This window comes from Calonectris borealis, chromosome 2 (assembly GCF_964195595.1).
Source record: "Calonectris borealis chromosome 2, bCalBor7.hap1.2, whole genome shotgun sequence".
Lineage (NCBI taxonomy): Eukaryota > Metazoa > Chordata > Aves > Procellariiformes > Procellariidae > Calonectris > Calonectris borealis.
In genome coordinates, this window is record NC_134313.1 from 91,901,337 (window position 1) to 91,921,750 (window position 20,414).

At 41.2% G+C, this 20,414-nt stretch overlaps 1 protein-coding gene across 5 annotated transcripts; it reads left to right on the top strand.

Annotated features, from left to right (window-relative positions):
- The first annotated feature begins 1 nt into the window (after position 1).
- On the top strand, positions 2-14,488 carry C2H5orf22 (chromosome 2 C5orf22 homolog). 5 transcript variants are annotated; one of them, XM_075142508.1, is made up of 9 exons: positions 2-192; positions 2,709-2,854; positions 4,046-4,195; positions 6,017-6,479; positions 8,543-8,605; positions 10,765-10,886; positions 11,792-11,858; positions 12,452-12,591; positions 13,980-14,488. In XM_075142508.1, exons 1-9 carry the CDS (start codon positions 94-96, stop codon positions 14,110-14,112), a joined length of 1,383 nt encoding a protein of 460 aa, XP_074998609.1. In that variant the 5' UTR covers positions 2-93; the 3' UTR covers positions 14,113-14,488. The 5 variants fall into 5 exon arrangements, with proteins under 5 accessions (XP_074998609.1, XP_074998612.1, XP_074998613.1 ...); XM_075142511.1 differs by lacking the exon at positions 2-192 and adding an exon at positions 396-468 and having other exon boundaries at positions 4,002-4,195; XM_075142512.1 differs by lacking the exon at positions 2-192 and adding an exon at positions 396-468 and having other exon boundaries at positions 4,026-4,195.
- The last annotated feature ends 5,926 nt before the right edge of the window (positions 14,489-20,414 follow it).

Here is a 20,414-nt window from a genome sequence, read left to right on the forward strand (position 1 = left end):
GCTGCGGGCGGAAGCACCGCCCGCCGGGAGGGAGGGAAGAAGGCTGGGCCGCGCTGCCCGGCTTTCCCCTGCCTGGCCTGGGGCCGCTGCGGTATGAGCGGCCCGGCGGCTGGCGGTGGAGACCGGTCCCGCGGGGGCTGCCTGCGGGCCTACCCGGCGCTGCCGGTGTGGGTGGTGGAGGACCACCAGGACGTGAGTGCCCGGCGCCGGGCGGCCGGGCTGGGCGGTGGAACGGGGAGTCCCTCGGGGGGTGCATGGGGAGTAGCTTAGTTTCTTTCTTTCTCCTGGCGCGGAGGCTTAGTCTGGTAGGTGGAAGCGAAGGGAGATGCCCGGTGGAACCCCTATGGAGCCGCCATGTAAGTGGGTTCTGCCCGCTGCAGGCGCGTCCCTGGGAGTAGCCCGCGCCTCCACAGCCTCAGACCCCCGCTCTCTTTCACTCATGAAACGTAAATCAAGCTCAGTGCCCAGGTGACCTGAATTTCCTTCCCGATTCAGTGTTTAAGTTAATTAATGCCATGATCGGATTTTGGCATCTTTTTAAGCAATTATTGCTGACTTCTTTTTTTCTTCTTTGGGTCGTCGTTGCTACAGTTAAAAGGAAATAATACCTACATTACACTGGTCTTAGAATTAGCTAGGCATTAGTGCAGTACTTGAAAACTCAACCCTACACAGTATGTGGCATGTCAACAGCAAATTGGTAAATATAATCACATCCTAACAAGCAGATTGATTGCCACTTGATGAGAAATGTTAAATTTGGAACTCTGCTTTTTTAGTTAAGTAATTAAATAAGGGGATGAAGAAGGAGTTGCTTTTGAACTGCTGTTTCTGTTTTCTTATATGGTTTATTTATGGTAGCAGAAGCTGAGGCCGTAGTCCTAAGTAAGCAGATTCTTTACCCAGTGGTGCAGAAGCCCGCTGACTTCACTGAGGATTGCTGGGGTCATGAAGGCCTTGTGGAGAAAAAAGTGAAAAATATTAACTCTGTCAGTGTTTTGCAAACAGAAAATTTCAGTGTAATAAAGTTTATTAAAGAAAATAATGTTCTGAACTTGTAAGTAAATAGTTTAACACAGGTCACTTTTGCTAAGACTCACTGAAATATATGATGCTGTGGTAGCTGGTTTTCAGTGGTAACCAGGGACTAAGAGTATCACTGTGATAGGAGTACTGAGATAATGACTATTAATGATTCGTCTTTGTTTTACTCTCTATACTTAACAAAGTATATTTTCAATTAACTTAACAAAGTCTATTCATACTAAATATATACGCTCTGTTTTCAGTATATGTGTGTACATGCATTGGTCTATCTTGCATAAAGCATATATGGCCTTTCATCCCAAAGTCTAAGAACTTCACAGAAACTTTATATGGTCCTTTGCTGACACTGATGTTCCTCTAGGGCAAGGCGTCACTAGATGCATCATACTTTGATTAATAATAACAGTTGGTATAAAGGAAATTTTGTTCTTAATACAAAGTAGGAGAACTTTTTAACTTTAATTGCAAAGATTGTAGGTTTTTCAGGTAGGCCGGATTACTTCCTTTTTCCAAAGAAGTAAAAGTCATGGATCAGGAAACCCTTGTTATTTTTAACCTTGTTTTATCTACTATTAGAGTAGTATACATATTATTGAATATGTAGTGGATAAACTGAGGAATTTATTACTAGACAGATTGAATACAGCCCAGATTTCAGCTGTCAGTCACGTTTTATGGTTATGCCCATGCAGTACACAGGATTTGTCATCTTAATCAGTTTTATGCCGAAAAATGAGCTCAGTTTCTGTTATAATGTAGAGATCATGTGTAATTTTTATTGCCCGGTCCTTTTACAGTCTTCACATTCCCTGTATAAATAGGAATGTGATTCACAGTCCTTGCTGGATTTATTCTGGCAGCTAAGGCAGTTACTGTCCTGTAATTGTGGGAGAGACTCCATGTACTGCAGTTCAGCGTAAGAGGTATCATGAATCAGCCATCAGTTTGCTCATTTTGCCACCCTACATTATTGCACTTCAGTGGTTCACTACACTGTAGGTTGGAGAGTTGCCTCATCTCCTGTTTTCCCACCTTTGAGTGAAGACCTTCAGCAGGGGATAAGGTTGCGCAGTTGAGAAAGGTAGTCTGTTTATTGCAGCCACTAAATCATGTAGAGATTAGGAATTAAGCCCTTTCTTCAAGGGGGATAGGTTAAAAGATCAGCTAAACTTTAAATGATGATGGGGTCAGTTTTCACTCTTATAAAACACAAGTAATGAGATGTTTTTATCTCCACAGCACCCATGCATTGTGAGGAAGCTTTATAGCATGGAGAAGGCAATGCAGGGACAATGTTCTGCAGAAGAGGAAAGGCATTCCTGGGGTTCAGTTGTAAATTAAAAAAAAAAAAAGGAATTGAGTTGAATGATTAGTGAGAAGAGCTTCTGCAAACAAGACTTCCGATAAAGAAGGAAAAAGGGAGTAAAGCTATGATTCTTCAGCAGCTTCTCATGTGCGGAACTCTTGGGCTCATAATGATTAGAGTTCATGAGCTGTCTTGCTGCTGGAGTTGTTTTCCCCTTGTATTGTTTTCTGTCTCCTCCTCCCTCTAACCCAAATTCTAAAGGAATAAGAGTGGGACTAGCGTTTTTGCTGATAAAGCCAATGCATTTTTCAGCTCACTGGTTACAATGGAAATATTTTTATCTCTATTGTTCTAGGTGCTGCCTTTCATCTATCGTGCCATTGGTTCAAAGCATCTTCCTGCCAGTAACATCAGCTTTGTTCATCTTGATTCCCATCCAGACCTTCTTATTCCTGTGAATATGCCTGCAGACACTGTATTTGACAAAGAAGCTCTTTTTAGGTAAGTCCTGGATACTGCATCAGAATACTTGAAGTCTGCTTCCCGCTGGCTTTGATTTACAGTGAATATTGGTATGACTGCGTAGGACATATGAACAAAGATGCGTAAGTCAGCCTCAAGTGGTATCTTCTGTCTTTTCACTTTTGCTGAAAACTTTATTTTTTTGGATGGAAAAAGTTATGTTTGTGTTTTTTGAATGTGGTCAAATATTTAAGTCGCGTATCAAGCAATTTAAGACTTACAATGTTTAGTTGTTCAGTAGTGTATCATGTTATTAGGCCAGTTAGTCCCTCTGAGTCACAGGACAGCACCCTGAGTGGATGCTTTATGTCTGAAGAGCTGTGGTTTTAAAACAGCCTTTCTTTTTTCATACTGAAAAATTGACTTTGAGATTGAAATCACATCTCCTATGTTGACATGGTGAATATGTAAAGTTGAACAAGATTTTCCTATTAAGATCATTACGACCAATATTCTCCCCAAACTTCTTAGGTAGGTAACAAGCCACAGAGTGATCTTTGCTATTGTCTTTCTTTTCCTGTTTTAAAATAACTATCGATTGCTTCAGTATTATAGTGATTTACAGCAATGAGAAGATGATGTAATTGGTATGTAAGTAATTGTATCATGCTACCCGTAGTCAATATTTTATTTTCTTTGTTGGATGAATAAGAAGTTTTGTGGGTTTTATTATACAGCTAAAAATATAGGGTGTTGATAATCAGGAAAGTTGCTATTCTGTAGGTGCTGGTTGACTCACTTTAATTACTGAGATTGTATTTAAAATCTACTTAGAACAGTTTACAATAAAATACTCCTTGAGGTCAGTTTGAAGTTATTTAGAACAGTGTTGATGATGGTCCTTGTACTTTCCTTTGTGTGATGTATCAAGAGAAAAAGGACAACAAATCCATGTAGTTCATAATCGAAGTGCCATACTAAGAGTGAAGCTGATTGCACTCTATAATCCTAACTTTTTAGTTTCTACTGTAGACATTTGTGGTCTGTCTTATGAATAAAGATTTCCCTCTTTTTCTTTCTTTGATGATGTGAACCTTACACAGAGTACTAATTTCAGATGATTTACATGGGGGTGTTCAAGATGTGGAAGATGTTTGTTGTGTTCTTGACCATGTTTTACTTACAGGGAAAGTAACAGTGTTATCTCCAGCCTTTCTCCATTCATTACAGTGAATTAAGTATTGAGAACTGGATTATGCCTGCTGTTTATGCTGGCCATATTTCTCAAATAGTATGGCTTCACCCTCCATGGGCTCAGCAGATCTCGGAAGGAAAACATCATTTTTTAATTGGGAAAGACATATCAACAACTACAATTAGGTAAATTTTCTGCTACCATATGCTAATAATATAAAGGCTATCTCTGGGTGGTTTCATGGGTGTGGTTTTTTTTGTATTCTTGGATAAAGATGAAAATTTAATTTGTATTTGTGAGTTCCTTAGGACCTAATGTGACTGACTATTTCTGTGAGTGGGTACAGTTAAAATTGTGCCTTAAATTCTTTTTTTTATAGGTAATTCTAGCTATTCACATTTCATTTAAGCTACCCAAATTTTAAATTAGTTCTCTTCATTAAAGTCAACATCTCAGAAAGCAGTAATTTTTAACAGAGTATTTGGGTATCAGAGGGCAGCAATTAGATCCTCCCCAGTCCTCCCTTATCAGGACAAAACAAACCCAGTTCCCTCAGCTTCGCAGGCCTGTGCTCTGACCCTCTAATCACCTTAGCGGCCCTTCATCAGTTTGTTGTCATCTCTCTTGTCCTGGAGGCCCAAACCTCGGCAGAGTATGTCAAATGTGACCTCACTGGTGCTGAATAAGAGGGGAAACCTTTTCCCTTCCCTCAGTGATTCTGTTTTTCTCGTGTGTGGTTTTTGGTTTGGTTTTTTGGGTTTTGTTGCTTTTTTAAGTTAATACACTAGTTAAGCACTGAAACAGGTACACAGGCAGACGGTGAATTCTCCATTCTTTGACAAAATGAAAACTCAAGTGGACGAGGCCCTGGGCAGCCTCATCTAGCTTTGAAGTTAGTCCTGCTTCGATCAGATGATTGATGAGAGACTTCCAGATGTCCTTTCCAATCTTAATCATTCTGTGATTCAAGTTCCGGTCAGAGCCCCTCATCATTCTGCAGGATGCAGTCAATGACAGTTTCGCATTCACCATATTCACTGCATTGTGATTTTGTTCAGCTTGAATGGACGTTTACAAATCATGTCTTTTGCCAGCATATCAGAATTGTAGAGCTCTTGTGTTTTATTTTAGGTGGTAAACCAAAGTATTTCTCTGCTGCCTTCTGTTAAACTTGCTTCAAAAGATTCTGATATTATTTGTCTTTGTGGTTGATTGATAATGATTCCCTGTAATCAAATGAGGCCTTAATGCAAGTGAGCAGAAGTTCACACTTCTTCTTAAGCTTATTTTTTAATCTGAATTTATGATGCTTAAGGCTTAATGTACTGAAATATGTCTTGAAAATAATATTCTTTAAATTTTCATTGTAAGTGGAGTTTTTAGAATTGATGGATTTTGTTTGTTTGTTTGTTTTTAATTAAGTGGATACCATTGATATGTAGCTATTCATCCTCGAGTTACCTGCTCTCCGCCACTTAGAATAGGGAATCTCTATTGATGGTAAAGAAAAGTTAAATGCTATGTATTAATTCATAATATTTTACATTTACTAAATCAATATCCATGGGTTTCAGGGCACTTCTCAAACACAATGAACAATTTTCCTTAAAAAATAGGCAATCGAAGACAAAATATCCATATCTTTGCAGTCTTATATGCCATAATATTGACAATACCTTATTAAATTCTGGATGTTGCAATTCAATGGCAAATTAACCTTCGTAGCATATAACATAGAATCTTTTTCTTATCCATTAAAAATCTTGTAGGGCTATCATAAAAAATATAGAGTGAATTTTAATATATTGATTCAGCAGTAAAGAAGTAGAAAAAACTTCAATTTAAAAACCTGCGGATTAAAATAAATAATTTAGTGTACAAAGTTTTATTGCTTTTGTAACCCATCAAACATCTATTCATCCGTCTCAGGATCCCTTAAGTATACATGCTTTTTCCTAAGCTCTTTGCAAAGATGTATATTAACTGTGAGTTATTGTCAATTGTAGGGTTACAGGTACAGATCATTACTTTTTAAGTGATGGTCTTTATGTCCCTGCTGATCAGCTAGAAAACCAGAAGCCTTTAAATTTACACGTCATTCTCATAAATCCTACTGAAGTATCAAACAGCCAGGAAGAAAATGGCGAAGTAGCATCTGCTAAGAGACTGAAGCTAAATACAGATGACACAGCAAGCACCGCTTCTGCCTCTTCATCAGTGGTTCCTGGTGACCTTGATCACAGCACCCCAAGTCTGAAGAAAAAGGAAGTACAAAATGCAAGTGCCCCGAACAAGGCAGAAACGTTGTCAGAGTGCTCAGCTTCAAGCTCTCTCAGAAACAGTGAATGCCCAATAAGGGAAGTTGTTAAAGATGTCTGCCAAGTACTGCAGAAAGGGGATGCATATGTTTTAGACATTGACTTAGATTTTTTTTCAGTTAAAAATCCATTCAAAGAAATGTACACACAGGTAAGCATGACAATGGAGAGGCCTCTTAACCGTTCACGAAAGAGTAGCAGTCCTAGCATTTATGTCTATGGAGAAACTTTCATCTAAGCTAAACTAGCAGATCAGCTGATCATGATTAATGATTCAGGGTAATATTTGAAGGAGAGATATTCTAAGGGAGTGTACGCTCCAGAGAATTTCAACAACCTAATAGGGGTAGATTCTTACATTTGAAATCAGTATTGAGTGCACATTCAAGCTCAGATGTGTATGGCTCACTTCTGCTTGTTGCTTGGGTCATAAAAGCTATGCCTGGGTTTCAAGAGGTAATGTTCCAAATACCCATAGCAAGATTCATCAGGGAGGGATGACAGATTATAGCCTTTTTTATGATATTGGAAAGCCACAATGGTATCAGGAGACTCTGTCGTTCAAAAAAGCATGGTGGTGTTGATTATGCAAAGAGTGGTAACTTGTCCTGATGAGAGGCTGTTACTCTCATTTCCTTTTTCTGGACTGCTGAGTATAAGGATAAGTACGCATCTTTTGTCTCTGATGCTATGGCTTCGAGCTTAAGACTCTGCCTCATATTCCAGTTACAACTTGGCTGCAAAGCAAAAGTAGCTCACCTGTATAGAGTCATAAATATGTAGATCCTCAAAGGTGCAAAGCAGTTAGCACCTTTTCTTGGCATGAACAGGATTTTTAGGAACTGACTAATGTGCCCTAAAAATTGGGTGTGGCATTTAGGTTTACGAATTCTGCAGTATCCTGACTGTTTGTAGCATTTAAATCTCTTTTTAACACTGTTTTAACTTCAGCCTATGCTGGAGAACATCTGACATCTTTTGAGTTTCAGCTAGACTACGGCTTCCTTGTTCACCATAAAGAAGAGAATATAGTGTCCCTGACCTCTGTTAGCTTCTGACATTCAGTATTTATGATTACAGTGTCTTCAGACAATGTGCAATGCCAGTTGTTCTGAATCACAAAGAAGCGTACAGCAAAGGGAAAGCACTGTGGGGATCTTGCCATATAAGAATAAAATTCAATACTCCTCTTAGGGCTTGAAATACATTCTGAATAAAATAACGGAGGAGTTTTTTAAGGGGTTTATTTGTTGAGTTTTGGCAGCAGTGGTGGTGTGGGGGGTTGTTTTGTTTCTTGTGCTTTTTTTTGGTTTTGTGCTATGATAGGTTCTCAGTTCTAGGAACCACTTTCAGAAGTGGACTTGCACAGTACCCAGTGTACCTTTTTTGATACAATGATTTCATTTGCAGTTAATATTTCTTAATTATGGTCCCTCTATTGTAAATTATGATAATTCCATCCAAAAATTTTTCCTAAGTTAACACTTGAAATGTAAGAATCCAAGGAAAAGCTAAAAAGCAAATATAGTTCACCAATCCAGAAGAGTATTGTCTTCCCACCAAAAAAGTTTAAAATCCAAAGCATTGCCCTAAAGATGCTTTGTGTGTCTGTAAAAATTGAATAGTCTACCCTTCCTTTCTCCCTCTGCTCTGAAAAACTCATGAGTGTTCACCTTTTTAATGCTGTTAAGTAAATAATGAGATCTGTTTATCCTTGATTAATTAAACCTGAATATTATCAAGGAGTAGGGCTGACAAGCCCTTGTAATACTTTACTTGTGGACTTGTTGGCCAGCCTGAAGCCTTTACCTGTCCTGTTTTCCTTTACAATTATACTCTCCTGTTGGTTTTGTCTGCCTAAATCTACCATCTCAGTTTTACTCAGCATCTCATTGGGACCTTAGTTCAGCAACGTGTATGTTTAATTTCAGAGACTCTTTAACTAACAGACTGTAAATACTTAGCTTTTAAAGCTGTGTTCTTGAAGTCAGGTTTAAAGTTAAGCAGTCCCAAAATGTTTGGCTGAGGCCATGAAGTATTGCTTTCTCAAGCCTCACAGCCTCTTCCTCACCTGCATTTATAGAGTTGTCTGCAATGCCAGAGTAGAGGAATGATCTTGGCGATCAAATTCTTTTCTTGAAGAAGGAAGGCTTTGAGGAGTTTGTTTCTCATTTGAAGAGTCTAATTTTTTTGCCTCTTTTTTCTTTTTCAAAGACAGAATATGAGCTTTTGCAAGAGTTGTACAATTTCAAGAAGCCTCATAGAAATGCAACAGAGGTATGGTATGTCCTTGTGGGATGTATGAGGGAATGATTCTTTTGATTTACCCAATAAAAATAAGTTATAACAAGGAAAGAACCTATGAAAGGTGCTTAATGAAGTGGTCTCCAATTAAGCTATGCAGCATGCTGAATGCTAATCAGCAGCATCTTAGGAATTCTTTCCTGTTAAACATGTGAATTGCATAAATATTTAGCATAAGTGTGAAAATTAATTTCTATAAACCAGTGGTATTTGACGAGGAAGAAATGAAAACATGGTAAGTCATCTGCAGTCTCGTTCTTTTTATGGCTTAACAGGGTTCTGGTTTGGGTTTTTTTGTTTTGGGTTGTTTTTTGGTTTGTTTCCCCCCGCCCTCTAGAGTCTCCCCTTCCTTGCCCTAGTTGCTCTTCCTTGATAGTCAGATCTGTGCTGAAAACTGGTATTTTACCTATTTATTTAGATGTGGAAAGGATGGTATTATACCACTGTAATGTACTTTTCATTGTATGCATTGTGTGCTTCTGAATCATGGAAATGTAAGCCTGCTGTAGCTGCCAAAATAGTCATTCAGCCCTCAGACCAAACCACGGAGACAGCCATATTAATGGTCATTATACCAAGTAATTTCTAAACAAGATCTTGTCTTTGCTTTTGTAATCTCATCTGAACACTATTACAGAAAGATTCACTACGTATAATTATCACAGCTTAATGAATCCTAATTAATATGTGTGTATAAAGAAATTGAGATATGTGGAAGATTGTCAAATTGATTTTCATATTTCTTAGTCAATCAGCAATAAAAACAGGTACCTATTTAAAAGGTAGTTAAATGTAAAAGGGGTAAACGCTTGTGATTTAAGTGCCCAATACGATGTCAGGGCATAAGTTATTTACAAAAGCCAACAAATTTATAGGAGGCAACTGAAATGGTTAGCAGACAGTGAGTAATGGACAGGTGTAGAACTGAACAAGGCGAGACTAGATTCATGGATGGTTTTATAGCGAGACAGTCAATTTAAAGGCTTTGAAGGTAGAAAGCTAGTGAACTTTGTGTTTTTCAAAGTTTCAGAAAATATCCTAGATGTCTAGTTTCTTTAAAATCTGTTTTCATAGTTCCAGAGTACGGTTAGGTGTACATTTCTATCATACTACAAGATAATGTGATGTTTGGGGTATTTTTGTTTGGTTTTGTTTTTTAAGAGGTATAGAGGGGGATCGAACGTGTCTTTAAGGTTAGTTACTGGTGCGGCTTAGAAAAGTATCTTATTCATACCCCGGGATAGGATCATGAAGCTGTACTTCACGAATGGTTGATACCCTCAGCTCCTCTTAAAAATTAGCCCAAAGTTGACATCACTGGCCAAAAGAAGCAGCATCTGTTATATGATACAGCCAGCAGAATCCTAAGAGGGAGTTGTTATGTTCTTAATTGTTACCCATCTATTCCAATGTGCTTTTTAATAATTTTCCTTCACACACCACTGCATTTTTAATACCAACTATGCCAAGCATTGCTTTTCAGTTGACATGTTATGTAATGCAAATGTTTGCATGTACAACTGTATTCGTGTATGTAGCCTCACTCCAAGAAGATTGCCTCTTTATGTGTTCTGAACTTTTTAAGAAAGGGTATAAACTTTTGCAGGATCAATAACTGACATTTTAAATTAATTCCATGTTTTTTCAGGCACACAGAGTTGAAACAGCCTCAAAGCATCAAAGAGCCCGTTTTTTTTTTTTTTTTCTGAAAATGCATTTGATTTAATAATATTCTTTTTTTTAAACTTAAAAAATTAAATTCTCCTTTCATCATAAAAATGAAAAGCTTGTACTCATCTGAGCATTTCAGTGCTATAGAAACAAATCCAACAATTAGTCATATACAGTTTCTTAGCTCTTGCCAGTGTATTCTGCCAGAATGTGGATGTGGCTTTTTTTTATTTGTTGTGGGAAAGACAGAGCAAAGAGAGGTGATTTATTCTGAAGGTATAACAGCTTCTGCAGGCATTCATTCTGATCCTCTTAAAAAGATGTTCTGTAGTAATGAATCGGTTCTTTCTGATTCCCCACTACCAGTAGATCAGTCATTTCAGAATGTAAATCATAGGGTAAGCCATGACATTCTTACCTTTCTTTTTTCCTAACATACTTTTATATGTACTTATTTGAAGGAGGGTTTGCTGGATTGTGTGGAAAACCGTGTTCATCAGCTAGAAGATCTGGAAGCAGCATTTGCAGATTTGTGCGACAATGATGATGAAGAGACCCTACAGAAGTGGGCTTCATATCCTGGGTAGGAGATTTCTAAATGGCTTAAAATGCAAACAGTAGTTTGAGAAATTATTAGCCCAGCACTTTGCTAACAGAAAAGGAGAGAGGCTGATAGGTTCTATGTAAGGCTACCATTTTTCCTTTAGTTCTAGAGGAGAAAGTCAGGCAAAACAAAAGAAAAGGCAGTCTGCTATCTTCAGTGCCATGGTAAGCCTTCGAAGATCAGCCTTGTACAGCATCATGTAAATTCTGTTGTCTGTGGAGGGAGGAACATATAGTGACTAAAAATTTAGTGATCTGTGTGAAGCAGAGCTCTCAAAAAAGCAACAGGAGTATATGGAGAAGGACTTCTTTGGTGCTCCTGAAGGTTCTGCTTTCTGTGGAAAATGGAAGTGAATGAAAGGCTGTACCTGAGCAACAGTATACACAGAACATCTCACCAGCATCCGCTATGCTTTTAAAGTAAACGTTTTCAGCTGAAAAGAAACAGCAAAAATCCGAGCTTTCCCTTAATAGGAAAATCACTCATTTTCCCCATCAAATGCAGCAGTTACTGCCAGACCTGTGTAACACTGACCACAAGCATTTCCTATCAAGTTCATACGACTTTGAGCTACAATAGCTTGTCTCCAGATCTGCCCTAAAAGAAGTGCAAAGAGGTCTTGCCAGAGGCAGGTATGAGTATAGGGGCTTTCTAAGAAAGACCGGTGAAACAGTACAATAGTACTGATAATTTCCATTTTTCTTAGGTTTAAGATGACACAGAGGGGCAAATTTCATTTTCAAATCCTAGGCCATGATAACTTCTACTTTCTTCTTTTCTCTCTCTCTCCCCTTTTTTTTTTTTTTTTTTTAAAAACCACTTACGGTAAATATATGTGTTTCCAACTGTTCATGTAACAAGTTTTGTTTTTGTTTTAACTCCAGAATGAAGCCGCTTGTTCAACTAGTTCACAGTTTGAAAACCAGGATGGAAAACCCAGACTACGAAATGGTAGGTGACTAGGTAAAAGAGCAGAAAGCAGACAGATTTAAAAAGCATAGCTTCAACAGGGAGGGAAAATATCATGCTTCATTTCAGACTTGCTTCTTGATTCAGGACTTTGTGAGATTTTGGTAGGTTTTTTCATGCCTTATTACTTAAGCCAGCTTTTCTTTTTAAAGCTTCTAAAATTCTGCTCTGCTTGTCTATATTTAGGCAACATTAATGTGATCTTTCAGGACTGTGACATCTCAGGCTGCTTCCTGTGAAGGAAGGTTTCATTTCACCAGGGTCTGTTGATACACTCTGTAGAACTTAGGGTACCTATTTGTAAAAGATCAGACCTATCATCTTCCAAGTGCTGCAGCACACTCTGAATTCACAGGAGAGGTACGGTGTACTGGAGAAACAATCCATACAACTTCAGAATTTTATTCTTTTTGTTTAAAGAACAAATTGGGGAAAAAAAAACCCCAACTTTTACTGCCTGAAGAGGTGTAAGTTACCTATTGGGCTAGGCATGGTATCTTAGAGACTTTTTACACAGATAAGCTGTATCAGTAATTCATCAACAGAAATTAAATCTCTGTTTGATTTACATGTAGGTCCATCAGGCTGGTCTGACCTGTGATTATATGGAGCTTCCTCACCATGTTAGCACTGAAGAGGAGGTCGAAGGCCTCATACAATCCATTAAAGTTCTACTAAAAGATATGCCTAAGCCCACACTTGTGACAGTTGCTCGGTAAGTTTATGTAGATATTTTTACTTTAAAACACTCAGACTGTGCTTATAAAGCTAAATGATTCTATCAGTATAGCACTGGTTGGCACATCTTAAATTCTGTCTTAAAGTGGAAGCCTTACAGTGTAATGAAAATTGACATTTGAAAATGTTAATCATGAGGCAGTGACAGTATCTGCACAGCTAAAGGAAGATTCTGCACTGATGGCCAGTTTTACTGGGCTTTAGAGTAGCTAGCACAGATTTCAAAAGCAGTGAAAACATGATGACTTAATGAGCTTCAGCACAGGCTATATAACAATCTGTGTGTGTTGAGATTGATAGCTGTCACCGGAGTTCATACATTTCCACTACTTTTATTACTTGTGCTAGTTAGAGCAGCAAAGCTAGGTTGGACAAGCCTGTGTGGGCTGAAATCACACCTTCCTTACTCCCTTGTTCTAGGGTTCATTATACTACAGATAGGATTTCTGTTTTCAGTGAAACTTCTGATGGAAGTGGTTTTCATCTAATAGGCTGAAAGGGATTTATATTCTAGTAAGCTCTAGTAAAGCTTTGTATGGAGTAAAAGTTATGCTTTCAGGACTGTAAGGATAATATTTGGGAGAACAGGATGGAGTTTGAGGTCAGGGACCTGGGACAACCAGGGATCTGTTCTGGGAAAACTTAATTTAAAGACCACAGTGTATCTGTTGACAAATTGTTGTAATTTAATCACTTCAGAATAACCAGGTGTGCCCTTAAAGGGCAGGCAACAATAGCAGAGGCTGACATGAAATTGTTTTTGTCAGCAAGAAATAATATGGCTCATAGCTACAATAAAAGAAAGCTGTAATTCCTGTGCCAGCTGCAGGGTTATCATCCACTGTTGCAGGGAAAATACGGAATCATTTATGTAGATCTTGACAGATATAAAATCTGTCAGCTCTGCTTTTTTACTAGTATCTGTTTGCAGTTCATTAATAGATACTGTAAATAATGTTATATCCCAGGGATTGTGAAGGTTTGTTTTTCAAGTTTTCCTACCTATTTTACAAGTAGCATTTGAATTTTTCAATCTTAACTTTCCACCAGTCCTTTAATTAGTTCATTTGGTTGAACCTTGACTGCCAACATGTTCTGTGTCAGTCAGGAAGAGTAGAATTGGAAGGATGAATAGGTCACATTCCTAATCTGCTCCGGACTTTCTATTTAACTTCAGGCAAACTGTTGCTGTTGAAAGTAGTGAGGAGAAGCACAGCACTATGCTTTCAAGGGATACTGGGAGACAGAACTCACCACAGTTTGAAAGTAGCTTCAGTCTAGACACAGAGCATTAGAAGAATACAAAATGTGGTGATGGTGGTGATATCTGTATTCTCTCATGCTTTTTTCAATTCTTTGTTACAGATCAAGTCTGGATGATTATTGCCCTTCAGAGCAGGTTGACATCATTCAAGAGAAGGTTCTCAATTTACTAGGTTCGGTGTATGGCACTCTGGATGTGCACTTAGATTACTCAAGCACCTCATCTTCTTTGTGACCTTTCTTCATGTATTGCCCACTAGTGCAGTGGATTAATTTAACTTGCATATTAGCTATGGTTGCAAGGGGAAAAATACTGTTATTTCAGCAGGTGGCACTAGAACCCAAGCTGACCAAGAGCTAGTTTTGAGTTGCATTGCTTTCTCCAAGTCGGCTGCATTTGAACTGTTACCTGTTTGGCTTTCTTCACGTTAGTTCTGTGATTATTATTTCTACTGTCTTGCTTCTTAAAATTGGTGCAAGAGAAACTATTTTTTGTCCATAAAATGTATTTTTTCACCTGATTTCTTTAAGTGTCTGTAAAAAAAAAATTATATGTATAACTTCTTAAAATAAATTGATTTCTTCTATGTAATTAAACTTTCTTTGATGGAGTTTGGTGAGTAACAGACATGTTCCTGAGTTGCATTGTACCTTTTAAAAAATTTTCTGATGAATGCCATTAAGACATTAGGTTTACGTAGTGATCTTTCTGAACTGCTGTGCTCGAGGTGACCAGGCATCCCCCTATCATTTCTCCAGAGCATCTGATGGCTTCTGCCCCATCCACAGAATATCATTTATATTTATACTTCGTTGCGTTAATATTGTCTTATTTTGTCCTAGAGGATTTCATCGGTGACTCAGACAATATTCCTAATGTATTGACATTGGCTTGGTATTTTCATTTTTATGTATTTTTGAGGATAAAAAGTATGCGTGCATGTGCATGCTTTTATCTTGTGAATCCTGTAAGGAGCTGAATTGATGTTTTCTTCAGAAACAAAGATTTAATTTCACTGAAGTCAGCAACAAAACCTTCTGTGCCAGGTTTTCACTCATTTCAGTATTGCTATTTGGAAAATAACAGTTTTAGAACCATTTAATTTAGAAAGCAATCTGGTTCTAGAGAAAACTGCCACTTCCAGAGGAACAAAAACCCACAGGATTTATTTGGGAATTAAACTGAAATGGGAAGGAGAAAATACCACCTAGAATATTGGTTTTTATTATGAATAAAATTTGCTTGTAATTTCTTCTGAAATACTAAGTTCATTTAACATTAGTATTCACTCTACAGAGACTTTGTGCACTTATACAGTTTTTTACTACTTCTGCTGTTGATATAAATGACTATGTTATAGATTGTAAATACATAATTATTTAAAAATATTTCTTCCAGTACAATAAATTCCATGACCATTGACCCATTTTCTTCGTGCGTGTGCATTCTGTCACAAAGACGTGGCTAGCCTTGGATCCAAGATCCTTAATACTTCATGAATTATAAATAGGCATACATTGCGCACAGAAGCTAAGTGGAGTCAGATCACGTACTGCTTGTGTGAAGTTTTTTGGTTTTTTTAAGGCAAGAGATGCTCTTGCTGGGCTTTGAATAAGTTTGTAGAGAACACAAAAAAACATTGGATCAAAGGTGCCAGGGATACTCCTGCGCTGTGGAGAAAGAGAAGTGCGTAGGGCGCAATAGCACAGTTCTGCCCGGCCAACTGATACTCGGCTTCCGTCTCCCAAGACAGAGCTGCTCCAGCACATCAGCTCGTACCGGCTGCCGGTGCCCAGCTGCCGCCGCCGGCGGCGCTGCAGGGCGGCCCCTGCGAGGCGCGGCCGGGGCTGCCCCGGGCCGGGCACAGCCGGTTCCAGCCGGCTCCAACGGCCCCAGCGCAGGGCACAGCTGAGCCCCTCAGCCGCGGGCGGGCGCCTCGGGGAGAGCCCGGGTAAGGAAGGGCAAAACGCTGCCCGGCAGCCAGGGCTGAGGAACCCGTGTGAGAACCAGCCCTGCGAGCCCCGCGGGGAGAGCAGGAGGAGGGGAGGGGGGGCTCCGGGCGCCCCAGCAGAGACGCCCCTGCGGCCCCGGGAGAGACCCCGCTGGGGTAGGGGTTTCCCTGCAGCCTGTAGGAGATGACCATATCAGAGGAGGTGGATATCTGCTGAAGGAACAGCAGCCCATGGAGCACCCCACATTGGAGCAGGGGAGAAGATATAGGAGTAGCAGGGAGGAGCTGTTACGTGTCCCATCCCATCATGGTCCTTGAAGCTGTCCTGAGCATTTCCTTGAGGGCTCAGATATCCAGGGGCTGGCCCAGACAACATAGGCCCTCAGAGCCATGGCTGTAACCAGGGTGACTTCTCCTCATCCTCCCTCAGGTGTGTCCTGCACTAGCTTTTCTCACTGCCAGGATGTGCCAAGGATTCAACATAAAAGCATGCATCACTGGTACTGTGGACCATTCTTCTCTGTCTTCCTCCCCCACCAAACATGCACACACCTCCACAGCCATATTTGAAAACTACTAAATAAGACAGAGAAAGCCTGACCTTCAAAATAATCTTTTTACCGCCCTTCTACCGAAAGCCGACCCTGAGGATGCGGCTATTTCCCCATGTGGTGGTGGCCTGTGACATTAAGGTGACTTGCAACAGAGTAGGCTCTAATCCCCTCCCTGGCCATCCAGAAACTTGCCCCTCCTACGTGGCTGGCCTGAAAATGACACTGTCAGTCTTCAGCCACCTTCAGCTTAGAAGTTGCAGCTTTTATCAAAGAGGTTGTGGAAGTCCAGCAGATCCTTAAGGCAAGTGATGACAAGGTTTTGCAGACTGCCTGGAACAAGGCATCTTGGCATGGAAATGGTACAGTGGTCGTGGGGTGAGCTGAGGTCCTTACTGTTCCCTCTGTATTCCAACCAGGTTGCTGCAGTCCAGGCTCCGTATATCCTGAAGCCAGATTTGACACTTCAGCTCTGTAGTAGTGTTAATTCCTAGGACACATAGACATTTCCTGGAGGTTCAGTTTTCTTTTCTTCAATGGTAGTTTTACCACATTTCCATGTCAGTTGCCAAGGCGAGCAGCTCCGGTGTCAGCACAATCCGCAGTGGATTGCTCCAGCGCAGTGCACAGCGGGGTTTCCTGAACTGGGGAAACCTCAGGGGAGTGGAGAGACCCACCACGAGCCCGCAGCTCACGCGACAGCCGCTGATGAGACCTGGGCGGGGCCAGGAGCAACAGCGGCCAAGCCCCTCCCCACGTATAAAAGAAACCTCCGGGGAGCGCTAGTGACCAGGGCGTGTCAGTTCGTGCAGGAAGGGCGCCGTAAGTCCACCGGCTCGATCAGGGAGCAATGATGTCTACCTGGCAGAAGCCTATGTCCATGACTGACGCACCTTCGCAGGCAGAGCTCCGGCGGGAACACGCGGCCACCCCGGTGCCAGGCTGCAGCCGTGCCCTGCTCTTGTGCCAGCACCAGCCGGCAGCAGTGAGCTCACCTGTGGGAGGTGCGCCCGGGTAGAGGAACTCCTCTGCTTGGTGACAGAGCTCCGGGAGGAGGTGAGCAGGTTGAGGAGTGTCAGGGAGTCTGAGAGAGGGATAGACTACTGGAACTGCACCCTGCCATCCTTGGAACAGACCTGTCAGGCAGACAGGACACATGATCTTGAAGATTCCCTATCCTCTCTCCACCTGGCAGAATGCAGTGACTTAAGGCATTGGGGGCAATGGCGACAAGTTCCTGCCCAGTGCAGCAGGCGTGTTGCCTCTGTGACTACCCCGCCTTCCCAGGTGCCCTTGCATAACAGGTGCGAGGCTCTGCAAGTGGAACCGAACAATGACAAGGACAATGGTTCATCTAGGTTAGAGGTGTTGTCAAGGTTAAGTTGGCCTATGCCCCACATCAAAACCACTTCCATAAAGAAAAAAAAATGGGTCATTGTCATAGGAGACTCTCTTCTAAGGGGAATAGAAGGCACAGTATGCTAATCAGACCCACTTCGTAGGGAAGTCTGCTGCCTCCAGTTAAAGGCTCGAGTTAAAGATGTGTTGAGAAAAGTTACCACCCTGGTACGGCCCTTGGATTATGATCCATTATTGCTTTTTATGTAGGCAGCGATAAAGTTGCAATAAGAAGTCCAAGGGCAATCAAGAGAGACTTCAGGGCCTTGTGATGACTGGTTAAGTGATCAAGAGCACGAGTAGTGTTCTCCTCTATCCTTCCAGTTGCAGGGAATGATGTTGGAAGAAACAGGAAGACCCAGCAGATCAATACTTGGCTCTGTGACTGGTGTCTTTGGACAAATTTTGAGTTTTTTGATCATGGGTCAGTCTACATGACATCAGGCCTGCTGGCCACAGAAGGGGTACACCTGTCTCCAAGGCAGAAAAGGATCTTTGCGTAGAAGTTAGCAGGGCTCATTGGAAGAGCTTTAAACTAGACTTGAAGGGGGAAAGGGATAAAACCAGGCTCACTAGAGATAAGCCATGGGGCGGCACGCCAATGTTTGTGGGACAGTGTGCTAGCGAGGTCCTTCAATCTGCTCCACAATGTGCTGAGTACACTGGAGCGCATTTGAAATGTCTTTATACTAATGCATGCAGCATGAGGATTAAACAAGAGGAGCTAGAAGTTTTGGCCCAGTCCCAGAGCTGTGGCATCACTGGCATAAGCAAAATCTGATGGGATGAGTCCTGTGACCGGTGTGCCATGATGGACGGTTATAGGCTCTTCAGGGGGGATAGGCAGGGCAGGCGTGGCAGGGGGTTGGCGCTGTATGTACGGGAAGGGTTGGATTGTATGGTGCTGGCAGTTGGTGATGACATGGTTGAGAGCCTCCCGGTAAGGATGAAGGGGAAGGCAAACAAAGCAGATGTTGTTGTGGGAGTCTACTGTAGACCACTCAGCCAGGATGATGAATCATTCTATAAGGGATTAAGGGATATCACTAGATCAGCTGCCCTTGTTCTTATGGGTGATTTTAACTTCCCAGACATTGACTGGGAATATCATGCAGTGGACACAAAAAGGTCCAGGAAATTCCTGAAACGTTGAAAATAACTTCTTGGTGCAGGTACTAAGGGAGCTGACTAGGAAAGATGCCCTCCTAGATTTGTAGTTTGTAACAGAGAGGGACTTGTGGAGGAAGTGGTGATTGGTGGCTGTCTTGGTCACAGTGACCACGAAGTAGTTGAATTTCAAATCATTGACGACAGGAGGAAAACTGCCAGCAAAACTTTGCCCCTGGATATGGAGAGAGCAGACTTTGGGCTGCTGAAGGAGGTAGTTAGTAAGGTCCCCTGGGAATCTGCTTTTGAAGGTATTGAGGCCCATGAATTCTGGTCACTTTTTAAGAGTCATCTCTTAAGAGCACAGGAGCAGACAATTCCAAAGTGTCGAAAGTCAAGCAAACGGTGCAGAAGACTGGCTTGGCTGAGCAGGGATCTTCTTCTAGAACTTAGGTGGAAAAGGAAAGTGTATGGACGTTGGAAGCAAGGACAGGCGACACGGGAGGATTACAGAGATGCTGTTCGCCACTGTAGGGAGAAAATTCACGTGGCCAGCGCTTGATTAGAGTTCAAGCTGGCCAGCACTGTGAAGGACAACAAAAAGCGCTTTTTTAAATATGTTAACAGCAAAAGGAGGATCAGAGATAACGTTGGTCTGTTACTTGATGAGGTTGGTCACCTCACAAATAGCGACGTAGACAAAGCAGAGACATTTAATGCCTTCTTTGCCTCTGTCTTCAACACCAATGATGGGTCCTGGGACTCCTGGAGCCCTGTGTTGGAAGACTGTGACTGAGAGGATGATAGACTCCCAGCCGATCTTGAACTTGTTTGAGACTTGCTGCTCAAAATGGATGAACATAATTCTATGGGGCCCGATGGGATTCATCCCAGGGTACTGGAAGAGCTGGCTGATGTCATCGCGGGACCTCTCTCCATTATTTTTCAACATTCTTGGAACTCTGGAGAGGTCCCAGTCGACGGGAAGGTAGCAAATGTTGTCCCAGTTTTCAAGAGGGGAAAGAAGGAAGACCCTGGTAATTACAGGCCTGTCAGTCTCACTTCAGTGCCTGGAGAATTATGGAGAAGGTTATTCTGGGAGTTATTAAAAACACTTGAGAGTCAATGCAGTCATTGGTCATAGCCAGAATAGGCTCACAGGAGGAAAGTCCTGCTTAACCAACTTAACTTAATTTTCTTTTATGACAAAGTCACCCATCTAGTTGACCAAGGGAAATCAGTAGATGTGGTGGGTTTGGATTTGAGCAAAGCTTTTGTTACTGTCTCTCACAGTATCCTTCTGGACAAAACGTCGAGCACACAGCTAGACAAGTCCATAATACGTTGGGTGAACAATTGGCTGATGGGTTGGGCTCAAAGAACTGTAGTAAATGGGGTTGCATCAGGCTGGCGGCCAGGCACCAGTGGGGTTCCCCAGAGCTCAATTTTAGGGCCAGTGCTCTTTAATGTTTTTATAAATGATCTGGACACAAAAATCAAATGTACATTAAGTAAGTTTGCTGATGATA

What these genes read in the sequence shown, in the direction of transcription:
- C2H5orf22 (XM_075142508.1), top strand. Translation starts at nt 94, where the DNA reads ATGAGCGGCCCGGCGGCTGGCGGTGGAGACCGGTCCCGCGGGGGCTGC. An exon ending in ATATCAACAACTACAATTAG is followed by an intron (nt 4,196 to 6,016) that starts GTAAATTTTCTG and finishes TGTCAATTGTAG; the next exon opens with GGTTACAGGTACAGATCATT. An exon ending in AAAACCCAGACTACGAAATG is followed by an intron (nt 11,859 to 12,451) that starts GTAGGTGACTAG and finishes ATTTACATGTAG; the next exon opens with GTCCATCAGGCTGGTCTGAC.